The sequence below is a fragment of the Camelus bactrianus genome, chromosome 23 (genome assembly GCF_048773025.1).
Source record: "Camelus bactrianus isolate YW-2024 breed Bactrian camel chromosome 23, ASM4877302v1, whole genome shotgun sequence".
Classification (NCBI taxonomy): Eukaryota; Metazoa; Chordata; class Mammalia; order Artiodactyla; family Camelidae; genus Camelus; species Camelus bactrianus.
This window is the reverse complement of record NC_133561.1, coordinates 29,499,590-29,516,939: the sequence shown is the minus strand read 5'-3', so window position 1 is coordinate 29,516,939 and position 17,350 is coordinate 29,499,590. Positions and strand designations below refer to the sequence as shown.

The 17,350-nt window shown below is 33.2% G+C and overlaps 1 protein-coding gene across 1 annotated transcript in view; it reads left to right on the top strand.

Moving 5' to 3' along the window:
- Positions 1-12,035, top strand: part of LOC105075450 (membrane cofactor protein) — a 28,380-nt gene extending 16,345 nt beyond the window's left edge. Inside the window, exons 6-11 of the mRNA XM_074352089.1 lie at positions 5,263-5,445; positions 7,657-7,704; positions 10,003-10,053; positions 10,572-10,607; positions 11,104-11,293; positions 11,963-12,035. Coding sequence (XP_074208190.1) covers positions 5,263-5,445; positions 7,657-7,704; positions 10,003-10,053; positions 10,572-10,607; positions 11,104-11,293; positions 11,963-12,035 — 581 coding nt within the window. The remainder of the gene's footprint in view (positions 1-5,262; positions 5,446-7,656; positions 7,705-10,002; positions 10,054-10,571; positions 10,608-11,103; positions 11,294-11,962) is intronic.
- Positions 12,036-17,350: the final 5,315 nt, after the last annotated feature.

Genomic DNA, 17,350 nt, shown 5'->3' with positions numbered 1-17,350 from the left:
GACAGGGGTGGGGAAGTTGGAGGTACAAACTATTGTGTGTAAGACAGGCTACAAGGATGTGTTGTACAACATGGGGAATATAGCAAATATTTTGCAATAACTGTAAATGGAGTGTAACCTTTAAAAATGTATAAAAATTAAAAATGAATGAGTTTTTCCAAAAAAGAATGAAAAAGAGAACAACACTAAATATTCTTCAGAATTTAAAGGGATAATAAGGGAATAGTACACAAACAACCTTATGTCTATAAATTTGACAACTTACATGAAATTGACAAACTCCTTGAAAGATAAAAAGTACCAAAATAACTTCACACAAAGATACAGGTAACCTGAATAGTCCTATATCTATTAAGGACATATAGTGTGTTGTTAAAAACCTTCCCACAGTGACAGCTGAGGCCCTGATGGACTCCTTGGGGAATTGTACCAAACATCGCAGAAATAAGTAATAGCACCTCTACACAAACTCTTCAAGAAATGTAAGAAGATTTCATGAGAACATTACCCTGATACCTAACTCAGACAAAAACATTGACAGAAAATTATAAACAATATCCTTAATGAATATAGAACTTCTTAACAAAATATCAACAAACCAAATCCTGCCATATATAAAGATAAAAATGCATCATAAACAAATAAATTTATTACATAAATTCAAGATTGGTCAAATTTAAAAAAATTAATCAGTATTATTTACCATATCAAGAGACTATAAAGAAAAAATTAATATGATCATCTCAATAAAGGCAAAAAAAAAAGAGCAACTGGCAGAATTCATCATCTTTTCATTATAAAACTTATCAGCAAAGTAGGAATAGAAGGGAACTAGCTGTCTCAACCTGATGAAAGGAATATCAGAAATCTCACAACCAACATTATACTTAGAGGTAAAAGACTAATTTCTTTCCCCTTCAGGGTAAGAAGAAGTGTATCTATACTCACCACTCTGTTCAATATTGTACTGGAGGTCCCACCCACTCTGGTAAGACAGGAGAAAGAAAAAGGCGTACATGTATTGGAAAGAAAGAGATAAAAGTTTCTATTCATTTATGACATGATTGTCTACAAAGAAAATTCTGCAAACTGAAGTTTTAGCAAGGTTGCAAAATATAAGATCAGCATACAGAAATCAATTGAATGCCTATATACTAGTAACAATTCATTACAAATTGAAAATCTTTAATGTACTATTTATAACAACCCCAAAGCATGAAATATCTGCATCTAAATCTAACATATGTGAAAGATTTAAATAGTAAGAAAGTATTAAACACTAATAAAAGAAATTAAACAAGATCTTAATAAATAAAAGGATATTCATTGGCCATGAAATGGAGATTCAAAATAATAAAAATGTAAATTCTTTGTAATTAATCTATAAATTCAACACAATCCCAGTAACAATCCGAGTAGAGCTTTTTTTTATTGACGTATAGTCAGTTAAAATTGTCAATTCTCATGTACATTATAATGTTTCAGTCATACATATATATACATGTATTTGCTTTCATATTCCTTTTCCTTATAGTTGACTACAAGATATTGAATATGGTTCCCTTTGCTATACAGAAGAAATTTGTTTTTTTTTTTAATTCTGTGTTATATATAGTAGTTAGTATTTGCAAATCTCAAACCCCCAGTTCATCCCTTCCCACCATCTTTACCCCCCAGGTAATCATAAGTTTGTTTATTATGCCTGTGAGTCTCTTTCTCTTTGGCAGACAAGTTCATTAGTGTCTTCTTTCTTTCTTTTTTTCTTTTTTTTAAGATTCTACACATGAGGGATATCATGTGGTATTTTTGTTTCTCTTTCTGGCTTACTTCACTTAGAATGATGATCTCCAGATCCATCCATGTTACTACAAATGGCATTGTTTTATTCTTTCTCATTGCTGAGTAGTATTTCATTGTATAAATACACCACAGCTTCTTTATATAGTCATCTGTCAATGGACATTTTTGTTTCCATGTCTTGACTATTGTATATAGTGCTGCTGTGAACATTGGGATGCGTGTACATTTTTTTAATTTGAGTTCCCTGCTGATACATACCCAGGAGTGGGATTTCTGGATCATATGGTAAGTCTATTTTTAGTCTTTTGAGGACTCTCCATACTGTTTTTCTTAATGGCTGCATTACACTACATTTCCACCAACAGTGTAGGAGGGTTCCCTTTTCTCTACAACCTCTCCAGCATTTATTGTTTGTGGACTTTTTAATGATGGCCATTCTGACCAGTGTGAAGTGATATCTCAATGTTTTTGATTTGCATTTCTTTGATAATTAGCCATATTGAGCATTTGTTTATGTACCTATTGGCCATTTGAATGTCTTCACTGGAGAATTTTTGTTTAGGTCTTCTGTCCATTTTTGATTGGGCTGTTTGATTTATTTGTTATTAAATTGTATGAGCTTTTTATATATTCTGGAAATTAAGCCTTTGCCAATCACATAATTTGCAAATATTTTGTCCCATTCTGTAGGTTGTCATTTTGTTTTGCTTATGCTTTCTTTTACTGTGCAAAAGCTTATAAGTTAATTAGGTCCCATTTGTTTATTTTTGCTTTTATTTTTATTGCCTGGGTAGGCTACTCTAGGAGAACATTGCTAAGATTATGTCAGAGGATGTTTTGCCTATGTTTTCTTCTAAGAGGTTTATAGTGTCTTGTTTTATATGTAAGTCTTTATGCCATTTTGAATTTATTTTTGTTTATGGTGTGAGGGAGTGTTCTAACTTGGTTGATTTACATGCAGCTGTCCAGTTTTCCCAGCACTACTCGCTGAAGAGATTGTCCTTATTCCATTGTTTATCCTTGCCTCCTTTGTCAAAGATTAATTGACTGTGAGTCTGTGGGTTTATCTTGGGCCTCCAGTAGAGCTTTTTGTATAAATTGGCAAACTGATTCTGAAATATATATGGAAAGACAAAAGAACTAAAATAGCTAAAACAATTTTGAAAAAACTGCAGGATACACTCTAGTTGATGTCAAGACATAGTATAAAGCATACTCTACAACATATAAGCAAGACAGTTTGGTATTGGTGAAAGGATAGCCATGTAGAGCAGTGGAATAGAATAGTGAGTCCAGGATTAGACCCTTGAAAATATGTCCAGTTGGTTTTCATCACAGATATACAAACAACTCAGTGGGAAAACAGTTTTTTCAACAAATGATACAGGCACAACTGGATACCCATATGCTCAGCCTGTGTTAGTTCCACATGCAAACATTTATTCAAAATGGAGCACAGGCATACATGTAAAGCCTACAACTACAATACTTTAATGAGAAAACATAGAAAATATTTGAACCAGCCAAATGTTCCTTTAATACAATCCATAAAGCATGATGCTTTAAAGAAAAAAATTAATAAATTGGACATTCTAAACTCAAAACTTCTGTACTTCAAAAGACATTTAGGGGGGGAAAAAAGCAAGAGACTAGGAGAAAATGTTGCAAAGTACATATCTAATAGCTGGCTTGTGTTTATGATCTACAAAGAACTTTCAAAACACAATAACAAGAAAATAAGCCAATTTTCTTTAAATGAGCAAAAATTTTAGTAGACATATTTCACCAAACATGATAAGAAAATGGCAAAAAAGTACATGAAAATTTGGTCTATATTATTAGTAATTACAGGAATGTAATTAAAACCAAAATGAGATCCCACTAACCACCTATCAGAATGGCTGAAATTTAAAACAAAAATGAAGAATAATACTAAGTAGTGGTGAATCTATGGAGCAGTTGAAACTCTCATACATCGCTGGTAAGAATATAAAGGTGTACAACCACTTTGGAACAGTTTGTCAATTTTGCAAAAAGTTGTATATATACTTTCTATATAACCTGGCAGTCTAAGCAGTCAGATATACATGTAATTGAAGTTTCAGAAATAGAGAAGAGAGGGCAATATAAAAAATCATTTGAATAAATATGTACCAAAATATTTCAAATTTGATCCAAACAACAACCCTACCCAAACCAATCCAAGAAATGTAGTGACACACACTGTCAGGATAAATGAGAATTTTAAATTTACCAAGAAACTCCCAGCAAACTAAATACACCATGGTAAAAAAAAAAAAAAAAAAAAAAAAAAGCCTACTGAAAACAAAACAAAAACAGAAGGAAGGAAGAGAGGAAGGAAGGAAGGAAGGAAGGAAGGAAAAAAGAAAGGAGGGAAGGAAGGAAGGAAACAAGAGAGGGAGAAAGAGAGAAAGAAAGAAAAGGGAGTCAGTGACAGAGTAAAAGGTATTATATTGAGGACATACCTACCCAACCACCACTTTAGCCAGGCTGACTGCTCTTAAGGACCTGTGAAGAATAGAAGACAGTAATTTCTGCTAATGTTCTGAAAGAAAATAAAGCACTTAAGCTAGAATTCTCTGTCAAGGAGAAACCTTTCAAAACTGAAGGGGAAATAAAAACAGTTTTAGATAAGCAAAAGCTGAAAGAATTAGTCATTAGCTGACTTGAACACAAGGATTGATAAGGAAGTCCATGTACTTGATGGAAATTCAGATCCACGGAAAAGGAGGAAGAACACTCTTCTGGTTTAAAAGGCTTTATGATATCTGGCCTTCATCTATTGCTCACATTTATTCTGATAAGATGTTCTCTGGAACTCACTGCCCAGCCCAGTGTTTTTTGGTTTTGGTTTCTTTCTTTTCCAACTTCTGCAAAAGTAATCCTCAAGTCAATCTAGAGGGCATGGCCTGTGTTTTACTTCTGAAGAAGTAGAGTAGAGTGGGGAATACCAGAGTACACCAGTGTGAAGCCTAACCATTTTGCATGGCTGGATTTTTCAACTTTTAAGTTTGAGTATTTAAAGTATTACCTTCTCCAAAAAGTCTTCGCTACCTTTCTAAAAGAGCAGGGAACTCTAACTAGTGTCACCATGATCTTTAAAAAAACAGTCCTAGAGCTAGAGTATCAAAAGTTGCATTTGAACTTACCTTCAATTTGTATCTGATAGATCTTTCTTAAAACTTGTCAGTAATGGAAAAATAAATTAGGAAAGACAATAAACTATAGTGACAGTCTGCTCTAGGTGAAAAAACATTAGATTTCTCTAAATCTTTTTGCCTAGAATTCAAATGCATAAATAAAGTCTTTTTTTTTTTTTTTCAATTAGCATCTTGCCTTTCATTCCTTGCCTCTTTCTTCCCACTGGAAATTACTGCTTGGCACTAGTTTTTCTATGTGAAATTACCTTTCTTTTAATTCTGAAATTTCTCCACTTTTCAGTGGTCAAATGTAAACCTCCAGTACTCGAACATGGAAAAGCAATATCAGAAATTAGAGAAGTTTTTACCTACAAAGACGTGGTGATACTTGAATGCCTCCAGGGTTTTTACCTTAATGGCAGCCATGCAGTCTTCTGTGGTGGTGAAAATACTTGGGAACCTGAGATGCCGAAGTGTATTAAAGGTACAACTGTTTGTCTTTTTTTTTTTTTCTGTCTTTTAACTTTCTCTTTTAGTTCTTATTTTGTTCACATTGATAAGAATAAGTGAAAAGAAGCAAACTTAATACTTAACTGGGACATGTATTCATTTCCATGGCAGATATATGACAAAATTTACATACAATTCTGCTGCTGTGGTTTCTCATGCTGTTAGAGAGTCAGCACATTGCTTGTTAGCACATTACACAGGCGTATTAATACCTCTTGTTCAGTATTTTAATGTATAAAAAGAGATAGGAATCACTTTTCAGAATAATTTGAAGCATGGGAATTTTTACCTTGAAATTGGTCAAAAATGAGAGGCATAATTCATATAAATGAGGGGAAAGCAGTAATCCCAAGTGGTTAATCCTACATTATTTTGTTTTTCAGTGCTGATTCTTCTCAATACAACACTTCTAGTTTCATGCCATTCAGATATAGTAATTTCCTGTTTATAGTTTACAAAAAAATCTTTTAAATTCATGTGATTTACAGTCATCATTTTTAGTAACGAAAAGTTAAAGAATATAGTTACAGTCATTTTAGTTGTGATACTTAGTAATTCTCAAAGCATTTGCCATAGTCCGCAGATATCAACCGTGTGTAAACTTGGGCAAGTTATGTAAACCTTATATGTGTTTACTTACATGTAGGATGATCTAATACCTTTCTCACTGGGTGATAGCAAAGTTGGAATGGAGGGCATTTGAAACACTTAGCAAAGTACCTAGCATCTAGAAAGCTCTTAAAAGTAGCTCCCATGACTTACAGCATCCCCTTTACAGAGTATCTTCCAGGTCCAGGACTATGGTTCATTTCCCAGACTGCAACCAGTTTGCTTAATTTTACAAACTGGGAAATTTCTGTTGTCACCTGATTAAAACCAGTATTTCTACCATCCACACCATTCTGCACCGCACAGAGTTATTATTTTTCTCTCTCCTGGGCATTCTTATTTGGCAACAGCGGGTAAATCTCATAGCCACTGAATGGCAGGAAAAGTATCTATTGAAATGAAGTGGGTGATTTCTGGCCAGGACTACTGATCAGCTGCTCTGCTTAAGTCTTGAGAGACTTTGAATGTGATGGAAGGAATTATCTTCCTGATTTTAGGGATCGCACCTCTGGCTTCTCTTTACAGCAGCAGAAGCACGAGACAAGAGCAAGAATGGGTAGAGCACGAGCCTGGGCAGAGGGTGCTCAGGGTGCTAGGGAGGCTCTGCTCACTCAAGTAACATCACTTCTGTGAGTTTACTTTCCTGTTTAATGAAGGTGTGGAACTCAAAGCTCCATGACTGGCTTCTGTTGTGTTTGTCTTTTTCCTGTTGTCCTAATATTTTCAAAGATTGAGGAGAATTATTCATATTAACAGGGTAATTAGAGCTCCTTTTTAGAACGGCTGTAAATCTGGTACCTCGTATCACCCTAGAGTACCAGGATGAGGTGAGGGCTGTGAAGATTTGGGGGGAAAGAGATGATTTTTATTGGACGATATATAAAGAAGTTATACTCATTGACCCATCCCTGTTTAGTCACAGGGTCCTAGTGAGAATATGCACTACAATATACTATGTTTGTTGATACGCTGTTTTGAAAGAGTGGACCGTAAACACTTCTTAAGGACTTAGAAAACATTGATACAGTTTAGTGTTTGAAGAACAGAGAAATTGTGAGAAAAAAACTTATGAAAAGAAGAAACTACAGGGATTTAAAAAAAATCAAAATCAACTCTCCTTATGGGATTGTTAATCATTTTTTTATCATCAGTTTGAGAAAGACTATACCAAAAGCATCAGTAGCATCATAAATGATGTTAGGTCAGGTTTAAATGTGCTAATATGAAAAAATGTCTAGGAAATACTATGCCAAAAGACAAACACAAAAAAAGATACAAATTATGGAATATAATAGTGCCTGACCCTTTTAAAGAACACTGAGTTTTATGATTTATAGTTGACTACAGGGATTTCCATTATAAAATACAAAGTTGTGTTGTACATTTTATGCATACATCCTTACCTACATGTGCAAATATACACTTAGACTAAATTCCCAGGAGTAGACTTGCAAAGTTCTGAGTGTATTGTATTTTTTATTTGAGAAATAATTTATCTTTTTCTAAAATTAGAAAAAATAGATACATAATTTTGTGTTGATAAGGCTGGTGCATTGAGTCAAATTTAATTTTGCAGGTTACAAGCCTACCTATCCAAAGAAGCCTCCAGTTTCAAACTATCCAGGTTCAGTAACTCTTTATCCTTCATATATTGTTAAGAACTTTATAAGGTGATGGGTACAAAATCATGTCTTGCTTAATTTGCATTTCTTTAATTATCAGTGAGATTGAACTTTTTCTTATCTACATTTATTTATTATATTCTTTCTTACTTTTTCTATTAGGTTTCTTAAATATTTTTCTTGTTGATTTGAACTTATAAATTAAAGCCCTTTTAACATGAAGTGAACTTTTTTCCTATGTTTATATTTTAGCCTTATTTTCACTAGTCAGTTTTTTTTTATGATTTTTATACTGTACTATTAGATGTAGGTTGCTTTTTATAAATTTTTGTTACATGAGTGGTACACAAATATAATTTTGTAAATTTTCAAACATTGCAAAAGTATGCAGAGTGAAATTAGATCCCCTGATCTTTCTCTAGCCTATTACCTGAGTTAATCACTATTAATAGTCTAGAGTGTCTCTATATATTTCTGTAGATCAAAATCCTTATATGTGTAGTTATACATTTAGTTTGGTGGTTTTTTCCTCTCTTTTTCTTATACAGAAATGTTTTTAAGTGCCAGCACCATTTTCATTCCAACCAGTGATGCACAAAGTTTCCAATTTCTCAACCTCTTTGCCAACATATATTGATTTCTGGGTTTTGATAATAATTATTATAATTTATGTTAGTTAATTGACTTGAAGCAATATCTCATTGTGGCTTTTATTTGCATTTCCCTAATGGTTAGTGATGTTGAGCATCGTTTCAAGTGAAGATATACAAATTGCCAAGAAGCCATTTCTCTTTGGAGAAATGTTTATTCAATCCCTTGCCTATTTGTGAAATGTGTTGTTGTTGTTGTTGTTGTTGTTGTTGTTATTGAGTTTTAGGAGTTTGTTACATATTTTGGATATTAATCCCTTATAAGGTAGTTGTAAAACTTCACTGTTTTGCATGTGGATATCCAGTTTTCCAAAAATTGTTAGTTGAAAAGACTGCCCTTTCCCCACTGAGTGTTCTTTGTACCCTTGTGAGCGATCATTTGTCCATATAAGTGAGGGTTTATTTATGGGTTCTAATTTAGAGCATTGGTCCATGTGTATGTCTTTCTGCTAGTAGCATTCTGCTTGATTATTGTAGCTTTTTAGTATGTTTTGAAATCAGGAAGTGTAAGTCCTCTCAACTCTGCTCTTCTTTTTCAAGATTTTCTTGGCTATTGCTAGCCCCTTGAGATTCCATATGAAGTAAATTGGATTTTTCTATGTAAAATGTATTTTCAAGACGGTGATAAGACATATAATTAATCTGTAAATTACTTTGTGTCATATTAACGTCTTAACAATATTAAATCTTCCAATCTATGAACACAGGCTGTCTTTCCATTTATTTATGTCTTCTTCCCTTTTTTTCAATGTTTTTATAATTTTTGTGGACAAGTTTTTCAACCTTCTTGGTTAAACGTATTTCTGAGAATTTTTTGATGCTATGAAATGAAATTGTTTGCTTAATTCCCCGTTTGGATTGTTCATTATTAGTGTATAGAAAGATAACTTATTTTTGTGTGCTGATTTTGTATCCGTTAACTTTGCTGAATTTATATATTAGTTCTAATAGTTGTGTGGGAGTGTTTCTGTGCATGTGTGTGTGATCTTTTTAGAGATTTTTATGTAAAAGATCATGTCATCTATAAACAGACATTATTTTATTACTTCTTTCCCATTTGGATATTTTTTATTTTTATTTTTTAGTAAATTATTCTGACCCAAACTTCCAATATTATGTTGAATAGAAGTGGAGTGGCAGAATTGTGCAGCCTGATATTCTTGATATTAAGTGAAAAAATATTCTTGATATTAAGTGAAAAAATATTCTTGATATTAAGTGAAAAAAATTTTAATATTTCAACATTGAGTTTGACATTAGCCATGAGTTTTTCTATCCATGGCCTGTGTGTTGAGGAGTCTTTCTATTCCAGAGTAATCTCTAAATCATTTTTAAGTACTCCTCTTTTAATTTTAAGTAGAATCACATTGAATTCCAGGCTACTTTTGAATATACACTGATGATTAGTTTGTTTGCCGTACCACAGAATTAGTGACAAGGAACATCAGTGGACAGGAGGAAGAATGTTGATGGCACTGAATATAAATTTATAATATTTTATGATGCAGCTTTTAATGAGAAACATTAATATAATGTATAAGGAATATTAAATTATAATTATAAGTTATAATTATAAATTATAATTGTGAATGTATAGATCTTCAAGACTTATTTAGTCTTTTTTTTTAACCTATTTCCATTTTTTTCTAGGATATCCCAATCCCAAAGAATTACCGTCACTTGAAGACTTTGAAGAATTAGGTATTATTTTAATTATTAACAACCCCACATTATGAGACCTTAGAGTTAGTTCTACATGGAAATATCATTTTCCAATCATTTGTAGGTAGGGAAGAAACAATGTGTCACAATTAGTAATAATTGACATTTATAGTTATTTTAGTAGTGCAGATACCATGACAAATGTAAGTGGTAATTTGCATAGATGCATATAGGCAATTTTCTTTAATCTAGTGAATTCTAACTGTCTTAGTAACCTGTACTAACTACCCTGACATGGTCGCTAGAACACAAAACAGTGAAAAGTGAGGCTCCTGTTAAGAGTTTCACAAGGTGGATCCTAACCCTGAAACCTGTTTACAAGGGTTCTGTGATCAAAATGACTTGGATGCACTAGCAGTCATGCCAAAATTATATTGATAAACCTTTTTTTTTTTTTTTGCTGTAGTATTTAGATGATCTGATCAAAATCAAAACATAGTTGCTCTTTAGGACCCATACATGCTCAATGTCTTCAACACTGTTCATTTTTTTCTCAGATGTAGGAAGCTTTGCTGTGTTTATCCTAACAGTAAGTAAGTATCCCAAATTTTTATATCATTTAAATCATAATGTAGTATAAAGAAATGCATTATTTTTTCAACGATTTTTCATTTGCTATAGTTTTAATAGCTTGAAATTAAGTAAAAACAGTCTAGAAAAACCCGACCTTTTATATGATACACCACTTTGTGCTGGTGACGGTACATGCTTTTATATTCTGTATATCCACTTGGTAATAAGCAGTAAAAAATAAATTTTTTTTCAAGATGAGTAGTCATGCGAGTCTGTTTCTTGAATATGCTTTTGATTATTTCCTAAATTAAACAAGGAGTTGGACCTACTCTAAACTGCTTTAGTGACTTCCAGGGAATTGGATTTAGATACTGAAGAGTCAAGATGGAATATAAATGCTTAAATAAAATAACATTTTCTGACCACGGAAATGTAACTAACATTTATTTCTGCTGCTAGGTTTGGAATCTTGGTAATTAGTTAGTGACATGTCATTTGTTTCCTGTTTTCTTTCAGTTGTTGCCATTTTACTAGTTTTGACCTGCCTGTACAGATGTCTTCAAAGAAGGAAGCAGCAGGAGAAGGAGAAGAAAGAAGAGGAGGAGAAAGAGAAGAAAGAGAAGGAAGAGAAGGAGAAGAAAGAGAAGGAGGAGAAGGAGAAGAAAGAGAAGGAGGAGAAGGAGAAGAAAGAGAAAGAGCAGAAACGGTCAACTACAGTGCATTTTCTCTTAGTCTAACCTTTTTACTCTTGACATACTTTTGTGCAGTTATTATTTGTAGTCCATGTTGCATGCTGTGTTTTCTTTTTTTATGTTCGTGCATGAGGGTGCTGTCTGAAATGCATTTCATTACTGAAAATATTTTTAGCTACTTTTCATATCATTGCAACAGGAGAAATTTATGCAGTTTCTTCAACTATTACAACTGCAAGAAACATTTCAGTGGTATTTGATGTTTAAGTTCTGCAGTAAACCATGGACTATTATGAGGCCTTCCCTACTCTAGGTGTAACCTACTTCCTAGATTGGGCTAGTAGCCAAGATTAAAGTTTAAGTGGTTCATGGTAGAAACTTTAACATTTGTATTCACTTGCATTTTATGATGAAAATATCCATTTGTCTGCACAGCTTAGGTAGTAGTAAGAAGCTATGTAGCCACAATTCGGTTTCACTTCATTTAGAGTTGTTATCTATATAAGTTAAGCTGTGGAATTAAAAGCAGCATTATTTGATTTCCCTTTTATGTTCTCTTAATTTACTAAGTGGCAGTAAAACTGATGGGGCTAAAGTTACTGAAAGGTAATATTTACAAGACATCTCTTTAATTATATCCTTCTCTTTATCTGTAAAAATGAAAAAAAGTCAGGGGGGCTAAGAATAGAAAAAAAGAAGAAAAAATCATATCTACTAAGGAAAACCGAGATGTTAAATATAAAACTTAAATTTTAATGAAATAATTTACAATTTAATGAAAGACTTAAATCAAGGGCAATAAACATAATGAACATAGACACAAAAGTCCCCCAAAAATGTCATTAATTAAGGAAATTGAGAAAGATACAAATAAATAGAAAGATATTTCATGCTCATGGATTGGAAGAATTCACATTGTTAAAATGCCCATACTATGCAAAGTAATCTACAGATTCAACGCAACCCCCATCAAAATTCCAATGGCATTTTTCACAGAAACAGAACAAGCAATCTTAAAAATATCTGTATAGAACCACAAAAGACCCTAAATAGCCAAAGCACCCTTAAACTGTAAACATCATGCTCGCTGGTGTCAAACTATATTATAATGCTCAAGTAATCAAAACCGTATGATATTGACATAAAAACACACACATAGATCAATGGAACAGAATACGGAGCCCAGAAATAAACCTACATGTATAAAGTCAGTTAATTTATGACAAAGGAGGCAAGAATATATGAAGAAAGAACAGTCCCTTCAACAAATGGTGTTTGGAACTGGACAGCTACATGCAAAAGAATGAAAATGGACCACCATCTTACACTATACACAAAATTAACTCAAAATCTGTTGAAGACTTGAGAGTAAGACCTGAAATCATAAAACTCCTGGAAGAAAACATCAGCAGAAACTCATTGATATCCATCTTGGCAATTTATTATTATTATTATTATTATTATTATTATTATTATTATTATTATTATTATTATTATTATTATTATTATTATTATTATTATTATTATTTTGGATTTGGCACCAAAAGCAAAGGCAAGAAAATCAAAAAGAAACAAGTAGCACTACGTCAAACTGAAAAAGCTTCCTCATAGCGAAGGAAACCATCAACAAAATAAAAGGGCAATCTACTGAATGGAAGAAAATAATGGCAAACTATGTATTTGATAAAAGATGAATATTCCAAAATATGTGACCACTCATACAACTCAATGGTAGAATATCAAACAATTTAATTAACAATGGGCAGAGGATTTAAATGGACATTTTCCGGAGAAGACATACAGATATCCAACAGGTACATGAAAAGATGCTCAACATTACTAATCATCAGGGAAGTGTGATTCAAAACCTCAATATGATATCACCCCGCAGTATTAAGTTTCCTCAAAATATCAAAACTAGAACAATCATGCAATCCAGCAGTTCCACTTCTGGGTATTTATCCAAAGGAAATGAAAACACTAACTTGAAAAGATATCTTCACTCCCATGTTCATTGCATCATTATTTATAATAGCCTAGGTATGGAGACAACACAAGTGTCCATAGTGTGGAGAGAAGGAGACCCTCCCACACAGCTGGTGGGAATGTAGTTTGGTGCAGCCATTATGGAAAAGTATGGAAATTCCCCAAAAAACTAAAAATAGACTTACCCTATGATCTTACAATCCCACTTCTGGGAATATATATCTGGAGGGAACTCTAATTTGAAATGATACATGCAACCCAATATTCATAGCAGCAGTATATACAATAGTCTAGACATGGAAGCAACCTAAATGTCCATCGACAGAGGAATGGATAAAAAAGTTGTGTATATTTATACAATGGAATACTACTCAACCATAAAAAAGAATAAGAACTTTTAATATAAACTCTTAGCAACTATCAAACATGAAATACAGTATTAATAACTATACTCACTCTTCTGTACATTACATCCTCATGACTCATTTTATAATTGGAAGTTTGTAACTTTTGACTCCTTTCACTCCACATGGGCAATTTCTTTTTAAAAGCAAAGTGATGTCTTTGATCACAGTAGCAAAGGAGAAGACAAAATATACCAACTACAATGACAGTCTGGGCCTATCCAGCCCTGTGTGCCTGTGAGGATAAAGCCAACTAGGAAAGTAATTTTCAGACAGACATGAACTTCAAAGTATATGTAAACATTTGAAGATAACTTAATAAATGCTGAAAGTAATAACTGTAATTAGTCATTCACACTCACATTTTAATCATCTTGAAATAGCATTTTTGTTATATCAAATGAATGTTTCATTCAGTTTATATTAATGCTTATTTATCTTTGTCAAATACTGGATTTCAATTTAAAATTCTACCTAAAAAAAAGGATTTTACTGCAACAGAAAAAAAAATGCATTGACTTCAAAAAACAGAAGAATATAGTGGTTTTGGAGGATGAAAGAGGAGTCGCCCACCACAGTAGTCCTTAGGAAATGGCTCTATTACAACTACGGTGCTGTGACAGTGGTGGTTCAGTGATGCCTTGCCCACCAGGAGAAATAGTAGAATCTCCAAAATTAACACGGTTAGCTGTTATGTGGGGTTGGTATCTCGAAGTGTTTGCTGGGGTGGGCACACTCTGAGTAACTGACTATTCCACATTTGGTTGTGGTCTGTCTACCCTGTTTCCTGAGGAGGGACTGGGACTGTGTTTTCCAGCTCCAGACTCTGTAGCCCTGAGTGGCTGCTGTGACGTCAAGTGTGGCTTATCCTATGTAAGATGAGCTTGAGTGCGAAGTACACACCAGATTCAAAGACTTAGTGCACTGCATCAAGTGAAATATATTAAAACTAATCCTGCTTCTTTTCCTTCTTTTAATGTGGTTTCTAGAAAAATTCCAAATTACCTATGTGACACACTATATTTCTTTGAATAACACTGACTTGAATAATAGATATAAGAAAGATGTCTGCTGCTACAATAAAAGTGTGATGTGGATTTTACTTATTTAGGAGTCTCTATTACCACAACATATCATTTCCTTAACAGTGAGGGGTAAATAAGGCATTATTAAACTTGAACACTCGTGGAATTATTGTCTTTTTAGAGGTTTTATCTCAGAGCCAGATTTAAAATTCCATTATTAGGGAAAATGCATGTTTCTCTTTAATATTTCCCACTGACCCCCAAACTAAGATAACAGAATATTTACTAAGTATGTGTGACTGCTCTGTTTTTCATTTTGGGGGACATCAAAAATACAATACAGGGATAGAAAAAGGGTTTCTGGAGTGAGACTCGTTGAACATTTGAAATTACTTGAAAAGAATCATTTCTTTTCTAGTTATGTGACTCTTACTACTATAAATACAGTTTTAATTGTCCATTTTCTAAGTAAGCTTCTGGAATTTAATTTCTGTGCTTCTGTTTACCTCTGATGCTATCTTTTTTGTTTTGTCTTGTCTTACAGGAAAAGAGATGTTAGCACTAGACACACTGCTCACCAGAAAAGGCCAACCAGCCCATCAGTACGGAAGCACTAATTGTTTTCTACAAACCTGCATATCAATTTATCTTTTGAGTCAGTTAATATATTAAGATCTACAGTAAATTTATACAACTATGGAAAACAGTATGTAGATTCCTCAAAACTTAAAAAATGGAATCACCGTATGATCCAGCAATTCCAGTATAGGTATATGTCAGAAGGAAACAAAATCTTCCACGTGGAAGAGATCACTGAACCTCCCTGTGTACGGCAGCAATATTTACAATAACCGAGACTACGTCCATCGATAGATGAATGGATAAAGAAAATGTGAGATATATATAGGTATATATAAAAGCACACATACACACACATATATACATACACATATGCATACATACACAGGGTGGAATGCTATTTGGCCATGAAAAAGAAGGAAATCTTTCCATTTGTGACAACACTTACGCACCTTCATGACATTACGCTAAGTGAATGAATCATACACAAAGAGACATATACTGCATAGTCTCACTTATAAGTGGAATCCAAAAGTCCATGCTCATAGAAAAAGAAATCAGATTTCTGGTTGCCAACGGTAAAGGGTCTTAGAGGGTGGAGGAATTGGGTAAAGAGGTTCAAAAAGTACAAATTTCCAGTTATCAGGTAAACAAGTACTAAGATATAATGCACATGTGGTGACTGTAATTAGAATGCTGTATTTTATACCTCTGACACTCTGTACCCGATAGTTCTTCATCCCTGGATAAGGAGGGCTGGTTGTACTATGCCTTATACAAGGGACTTGAGCATTTAGATTTTTATTTGTAGGGGAAGTGGGTAGGGATCTGGAACCAATCCCCTCTCAGATGTCAGGGGATAACTGCATTGGCAAGTTGTTAAGAAAGTAGGTCTTAAAAGTTCTGATCACAAAGAAGAAAATAAATTTGGGGGGTAACTCTGTGAGGTGATAGATGTTAAGAAATTTAGTGTGGTAATCATTTCACAATATATACATTACCAACTCATGCTGGACACTTTGATCTTACACAGTGTTATCCAGGCATACCTCGTTTTGTTGTCATTAACTTTGATGTGCCTTGCAGATACTGCATTTTTTACAAATTATAGGCTCATGGCAGTCTTGCATCAGCAAGTTTATTGGTGCCATCTTTCCAAAAATATTTCCTCCTTTTGTGTCTCTGTGTCACATTTTGGTCATTCTCGCAGTATTGCAGATTTTTATTATTATTCTGTTTGCTACAGTGATCTGTGTTCAGTTATCTTTCATGTCACTGCCTAGACTCACTGAAGGCTCAGATAATAATTAGCAGTTTTAGCAGCAAATTATTTTTCATTAAGGTATGTACATTGTTTTTTAGACATAATGCTTTTGCACGCTTAATAGATTAAACATAAAACTGGGAAACCAAACCATATGATTTGCTTTATTGCAATGCCTGTTTTAGTGCAATGGTCTAGAATCAAGCCCACAGTATCTCCGAGGTATGCCTGTGTGTCAATTATATCTTAATGAAAGCAGAAGGAAAAAAAAATCTACAAATGTAATTCTCTAGATCTTTTTGCTCCCATGAATGCAAATGTTAACATTTTACTGTGGCTTGAATGTAGTAACCATCCTTTCTGCTTCTCTGAATCATGTAGGGATTTAGGATTGAACATCTTGCCTGTTTTCCCTTAAACAACCCTTGAATTTATAGGGCAAGTCAACTCAGTGTCCCTGGTAGTAGTGAAGTGAGGGAATGGTTATTTCTTCATAAAATCTCCAAACTTGGAGAAATATAATTCAAAATGAAAATACATTCCATTTGTTTAAAAAAAGTGATTTTGAAATATTTTTGTTCAAAGATTAAAGCCAACTCTTAAGATGCATTCTTTAACAACCACAAAATGTGTTTTATATTCTGTTCATTATAAAAAGCCCTTACAAATATGTGTACACTATTTCATCCCATAGTCATTAAAAACAAGAACACTGAATATTGGGAATTTGAACAAGTTTGATTTCACGAAGAACATTACCAGAAAAAATACACTGAAAGTAATAAGGGAAACTTTTATTTTAAAAAACTGTTT